This window comes from Stegostoma tigrinum, chromosome 47, assembly GCF_030684315.1.
Source record: "Stegostoma tigrinum isolate sSteTig4 chromosome 47, sSteTig4.hap1, whole genome shotgun sequence".
NCBI lineage: Eukaryota > Metazoa > Chordata > Chondrichthyes > Orectolobiformes > Stegostomatidae > Stegostoma > Stegostoma tigrinum.
Genome location: NC_081400.1, coordinates 3093449 through 3100588, shown reverse-complemented (window position 1 = coordinate 3100588; position 7140 = coordinate 3093449). Strand labels below are relative to the sequence as shown.

The window sequence follows — 7140 nt, the reverse complement described above, 5'->3', positions numbered from 1 at the left end:
TAAGTAACTCAGTTGCTGAGCTGTTCGCTCGCGATGTCAAGCCAACAAGAAAAGGACCATCCCCTACTGAAGGCGCCCTTCGGCCCATTGACTCTGTACTGACCTACTTACACCGGTCTCACTTTTCCACAATGGGCCCTGGAATATTGTCACACTCCCTCATCCTTTTCATGCCTCAACATCCCTCCCATTCAGCGCCATCCGCTCCCAATCTCTCCCCTTTTCCCCGAATCCCCTCGAAACCTCCTGCTGTCCCCTTTGCAGTCACGCTGCTCAATATTGAGCCTTGGACTGAAGGGAAACAGCTGCTTCCTTACCCACCCTGTCCATGCCCCTCATAATCTTCTCACCCTCTGTCGGGTTCCCCTCTCAGCCTTCTCTGCTCTAAAGGAAACAGCCTGAGTTCATCCAGCTTCCCTTCATCGCCGAAAAGCTCAGTCCCAGGCAACATCTTGGCGAATCCCGTCTGCACCCGCTCCAGTGGAATCCCATCGTTCCTGCAGTGTGCAGAGCAGGACGACACACAGCGTTCCAGCTGCAGCCTAACCAGTGCCCTCTCCAGCTCCAAATAGTTTTCGATTTTACTGCCCCGTGTTCTCAGGTACAGTAGAAATGTCAAGAGTGCAGAGATTTACCTGTGTGCACAGCCCTCATGTGGTTACAACGCAGGTACAGAACCATAAGAGAAATGGTGTTCGGGGTAAATCAGACGCAGAGACAGAGATTGAAAAGAAAGCTCGGCAGGTCTAGGCCGCATCTATGGTGAGAAATCGGGTGGGGGTGGGGGCTTAGTGAGTAGCGCTACGGCGCCAGGGACCCGGGTTTGATCTCACCCTCGGGTGACTGTCTGTGTAGAGTTTGCACACTCTCCCCGTGTCTGCAAGGGTTTCCTCCCACAGTCCAAGGACGTGCGGGTTAGGATGGACTGGCCGTGCTAAATTGCCCCATAGTACCCAGGGATGTGTGGGTTAGGGTGGATTGGCCGTGCTAAATTGCCCCATAGTGCCCAGGGATGTGCGGGTTAGGGTGGGTTGGCCGTGCTAAATTGTCCTGTAGTGCCCAGGGATGTGCAGGTTAGGGTGGGTTGGCCGTGCTAAATTGTCCCGTAGTGCCCAGGGATGTGCGGGTTAGGGTGGATTGGCCATATTGCTGAATTGTCCTGTGCTAAAGTCTCATCCTGGCCAACCCCTCCCTGAAACTCAGACAGACTCGTCCTGGCAGCAATTCTCGTAAATCTTCTTCGAGCACACGTGCAAGTGTTTCCTGTAACAGGGTGACCACGATACTCCAAGCAGAGCCCTTCTTCCTCCTTTATTCACTCTTCCTCATCTGGAGCCCACCAGCTCATGATTACGATGATGTTTCAGCCCAGCCCGATCTGCCGTTGACAGGAATACCATCAGTGCGTTCCCAGGCACGTGTACGAAAAGTTTGGAGGCGCTATCATCAGTCGTCTGCAAGCTGGGAACCATACTGCAGCAGTGCACACGACGTCGCTCGCTGGGAATGGGTCATGGACTGACACTATCTATTTCTACGTTCCCACGTTCCCCCGTGAGTGCCACAGCTTTCACAGAGCGGGGCCCTGTCTCAGGCCAGCAGCTCGACCCAATAACAGGGGAGGTTCAGAGAGAGAGAGAGTGTGTGTTATAACGGAGAGTCTCACTGTGTGTGGCGTGTGTGTGTCTGTGCGTTGTGTGTGTCTGTGCGTGTGTGTGTCTGTGCGTGTGTGTGCATGCGTGTGTGTGCGTATATGTGTGTGCGTGCGCGCACGCGTGTGTCTGTGCGCGTGTGTCTGTGCGCGTGTGTCTGTGCGTGTGTGTCTGTGCGTGTGCATGTGTGTGCGTGCGTGTGTGCATGTGTGTGCGTGTGTGCATGTGTGTGCGCGTGTGCATGTGTGTGTGCGCGTGTGCATGTGTGTGTGCGCGTGTGCATGTGTGTGTGCGCGTGTGCATGTGTGTGCGTGCGTGTGTGTCTGCGTGCGCGTGTGCATGTGTGTGTGTGTGTGTGTGTGTGTGTGTGTGTGTATTTGGTCGGTTTAAGGGGGTGGGCGTGGGGAACTGAGAGTCTATTCCTAGATTCTGACAATGAGTGTCTCTCACTGTGCCCTCTCCTGCTCCTCGCCCTCTCCCCCTCCCTCCCCTCCCGCCCTCTCTCTCCCCCTGTCCCCCTGCCCTCTCCCCCTCTCCCCATCCCCTGCCTGCTCCCCTCGCCCCCTGCCCTCCCCCCTCACCCTGCCCTCTCCCCCTCGTCGCCCTCTCCCCCTCCCCCTGCCTCCCCCCGCCCTCTCTCCCCCTGTCCCCCTGCCCTCTCCCCTCCCCATGCCCTCTCCCCATCCCCTGCCCTCCCCCCTCACCCTGCCCTCTCCCCTCCCCCTGCCCTCTCTCCCCTGTCCCCTGCCCTCCCCCCTCCCCCTGCCCTCTCCCCCTCCCCCTCCCCCTGCCCTCTCTCCCTCCCCCTGCCCTCTCTCCCCCTCCCCCTGCCCTCTCTCCCCTGTCCCCTGCCCTCCCCCCCTCCCCCCTCCCCCTGCCCTCTTTCCCTGTCCCCTGCCCTCCCCCCTCACCCTGCCCTCTCCCCCTGCACTCTCCCCCTCCCCCTGCCCTCTCCGCTCCCCCTGCCCTCTCCCCCTCCACCGCCCTCTCCCCTCCCCTCCCCCTGCCCTCTCCCCCCTCCCCCGCCCTCTCCCCTCCCCCTGCCCTCTCCCCCCTCTCCCCCCTCTCCCCCTGCCCTCTCCCCCCTCTCCCCCTGCCCTCTCCCCCCTCTCCCTCTGCCCTCTCCCCCCTCTCCCCCTGCCCTCTCCCCCTTCTCCCTCTGCCCACTCTCCCCCTCCCCCTGCTCACTCTCCCCTCTCCCCCTGCTCACTCTCCCCCTCTCCCCCTGCCCTCTCTCCCCCTCTCCCCCTGCCCTCTCCCCACCCCCGTCTCACCAGCTGAGAAGAAGTACACAGATTTCCTGATGGTCCTGACGATGATGCCCATCGTGGTGCTCGTCACCATCCTGTTCCTTGGGGCTTTTGTCTACGCCGACCATAAAAAGCGGTGAGTCTGGCACTGATCTGAACGCTCCATATCCTGGTCATTTCCACGGGACATTCGGCACGCTCCCCACCCCCCAACAAAGTGCCGCCCCCCGCAAGCTTTCTGTCGAACCCTGCTCCATGGCTCTCTCTGTCCCGTACCTTACATGGTTTCGCTGCTTCGGAGGCGCTATGTGAATGAAGTTTTCTGACGTGATGTTGTATGTTTTCTGACAGAATCAATGGGTTCCTGAATGGGACCCTCTACATGTCGGTAAATCCGGATATTTCAACCCAGCGACAGTAAGTAACCCCAGGAACTCCCGGCACCGGGATCCGCCGACACCGCACCCCCCCCACAGCCCGCTCCCCCCCCAACACCGAACACCCCCTACAGGCCCGTCCCCCCAACACCAAACACCCCCAACACCAAACACCCCTACAGCACATCCCCCCAACACCGAACACCCCCCACAGCCCATCCCCCCCAACACCGAACACCCCCTACAGCCCGTCCCCCCCAACACCAAACACCCCCTACAGCCCATCCCCCCCAACACCGAACACCCCCTACAGCCCATCCCCCCAACACCAAACACCCCCTACAGCCCATCCCCCCAACACCAAACACCCCCCACAGCCCGTCCCCCCCAACACCAAACACCCCCCACAGCCCATCCCCCCAACACCGAACACCCCCCACAGCCCATCCCCCCAACACCGAACACCCCCCACAGCCCATCCCCCCCAACACCGAACACCCCCTACAGCCATCCCCCCCAACACCGAACACCCCCAATACCGAACACCCCCCACAGCCATCCCCCCCAACACCGAACACCCCCCACAGCCCACCCCCTCCAACACAGAACACCCCCCACAGCCCATCCCCTCCACAGCCCGTACCCCCCCCAACACCGAACACCCCCACAGCCCATCCCCCCAACACCAAACACCCCCCACAGCCCATCCCCTCCAACACTGAACACCCCCTCCACAGCCCATCCCCTCCACAGCCCGTACCCCCCCAACACCGAACACCCTCACACAGCCCATTCCCCCCCAACACCGAACACCCCCTACAGCCCATCCCTCCAACACCGAACACCCCCTACAGCCCATTCCCCCCAACACCGAACACCCCCAACACCCCCACAGCCCATCTCCAACACCGAGCACCCCCCACAGCCCCACCCCCCCACAGCTCATTCCCCCCCCAACACCGAACACCCCCTACAGCTCAGTCCCCCCCAACACCGAACACCCCCCACAGCCCGTCTCCCCCAACACCAAACACCCCCTACAGCCCATCCCACCCCAATACCGAACACTCCCCACAGCCCATCCCCCAACACTGAACTCCCCCCACAGCCATCCCCCCCAACACCGAGCAACCCCCCGCAGCCCACCCTCCCCACAGCCCATCCCCCCCAAACACCAGACACCCCCCACAGCCCATCCCCAACACTGAACATCCCCCACAGCCCACCCTCCCCACAGCCCAACCCCCCAACACTGCACCAACCTACAGCAGACACCGCCCCACAACCCATCCCCCCCATCACCCAACCACCCCTACAGCCCACCCCTCCCTACAGCCCACTCCCCTCCAAGCCCACTCACCCCCTACAGCCCACCCCCACTTCCAGTCAACTCGCCCCCCTACACCCCACTGCCTCCTACAGACCACTGCCCCTACCAGTCAAATCGCACCCCCCACAGACCACAACCCTACAGCCCACTCCCACTCCTGCCTACAGCCTACACCCCACACACACTCTCACTCGCACACTCTCACATACTCACACACACACACACACTCACTGTCACTCCCGCGGTCACTCTCACACATCTCTCTCTCTCTCTCTCTCTCTCACCCCTCACCCACCCACACACACACACACACAACACCTACACACACACACACTCACCAAACCTCACTCTCATCTCACACACACACACACAACCACCCCTCACTGTCACTCCCGCTCTCACTCTCACTCTCACACTCTCTCTCTCTCACTGTCACACATACATACACCACACACACACACCCACACACACACCACCACCCCCACACACCACACACTTTCACTCTCTCTCTCACACTCTCACTCTCTCTCACACTCTCACTCACACACACACACCTCACTCTCTCTCTCACTCTCTCACACTCTCACTCTCTCTCTCAGACTCACACACACACACACACACACACACACACACACACCACACACACACACACTTCACTCTCTCTCTCACACTCTCACTCTCTCTCACACTCTCACTCACACACACACACTCACTCTCTCTCTCACACTCTCACTCTCTCTCTCACACTCTCACTCACACTCTCACTCACACACACACACTCACTCTCTCTCACACTCTCACTCTCTCACAGACACACACACACACACACGCTCTCTCACACACACACACACACACACACACACACACACACACACTCACTCTCTCACACTCTCACTCACACACTCACTCACACACTCACACACACACACACACACACACACACACACACACACACACACACACACACACACACACACTCTCTCTCTCTCTCTCCCACACACACACACTCACACACGTTGATCAGGTGTGTAATGTTTGTGTTTTTATCCCCGTGCTCGTGCCCCTAGTGTACATCGCTGATGAGTGGGAGGTTCCCAGGGAGACCATCACCATTATGAAGGAGCTGGGCCAGGGGTCCTTTGGGATGGTGTACGAAGGAATCGCTAAGTTAGGTGGAGACGGTGAGACACAGACGCGAGTCGCCCTGAAGACGGTGAATGTGACGGCGAGCCGACGGGAGCGCATCGAGTTCCTCAAAGAGGCGTCAGTCATGAAAGCTTTCGACTGTTACCACGTGGTAATGGGCCGTGCCCTATGGGTCCCCCAAACCCCACGCCTCACCGCGGGGCCTGGCAACGCCGCGGGGCCTGGCATTGCCGCGGGGCCTGGCATTGCCGCGGGGCCTGGCATTGCCGCGGGGCCTGGCATTGCCGCGGGGCCCCTTGCATTGCCGCGGGGCCTGGCAACGCCGCGGGGCCTGGCATTGCCGCGGGGCCTGGCATTGCCGCGGGGCCTGGCATTGCCGCGGGGCCTGGCAACGCCGCGGGGCCTGGCAACGCCGCGGGGCCTGGCAACGCCGCGGGGCCTGGCATTGCCGCGGGGCCTGGCAACGCCGCGGGGCCTGGCAACGCCGTGGGGATGGGGTTTACCGCCAGGGGGCAGCGAGAACCCCCAGACATTCAGTGCCTACCTGACTCCTCCGACACACTCAGCGACACGCTCACACTGACCGACTCACTCCCACTCACCGACACACTCACTGACACACTCCCACTCACCGACACACTCCCACTCACCGACACACTCACACTGACCGACTCACTCACACTCACCGACACACTCACAACTGACTGACTCACTCACACTCCCACTCACTGACACACACACACACTCACCGACTCACCGACACACTCAAGTTCACCAACACACTCACTGACTCACTCCCACTCACTGACACACTCACAACTGACTGACTCACTCCCACTCACTGACATGCTCACACTCACCAACTCACTCCCACTCACCGAAACACTCACTGACATACTCACCGACCCACTCACACTCACCGAAACACTCACTGACATACTCACCGACCCACTCCCACTCACCGACCCACTCCCACTCACCGACCCACTCACACTCACCGAAACACTCACTGACATACTCACCGACCCACTCCCACTCACCGACTCACTCCCACTCACCGACTCACTCACACTCACCGACCCACTCACACTCACCGACCCACTCACACTCACCGACCCACTCACACTCACTGACATACTCACCGACTCACTCACACTCACCGAAACACTCACTGACATACTCACCGACCCACTCCCACTCACCGACTCACTCCCACTCACCGAAACACTCCCACTCACCGAAACACTCACTGACATACTCACCGACCCACTCCCACTCACCGACTCACTCCCACTCACCGAAACACTCCCACTCACCGAAACACTCACACTCACCGACTCACTCACACTCACCGACCCACTCACACTCACACTTCCACTGACATA

General features: G+C 60.3%; 1 protein-coding gene across 1 annotated transcript in view; it reads left to right on the top strand.

Moving 5' to 3' along the window:
- The window catches only part of LOC132207450 (insulin receptor-related protein-like), a 62993-nt gene that overhangs the window by 39255 nt on the left and 16598 nt on the right, over positions 1 to 7140 (top strand). Inside the window, 5 exon segments of the mRNA XM_059642976.1 lie at positions 1415 to 1554; positions 2930 to 3038; positions 3254 to 3319; positions 4649 to 4725; positions 5677 to 5906. Coding sequence (XP_059498959.1) covers positions 1415 to 1554; positions 2930 to 3038; positions 3254 to 3319; positions 4649 to 4725; positions 5677 to 5906 — 622 coding nt within the window.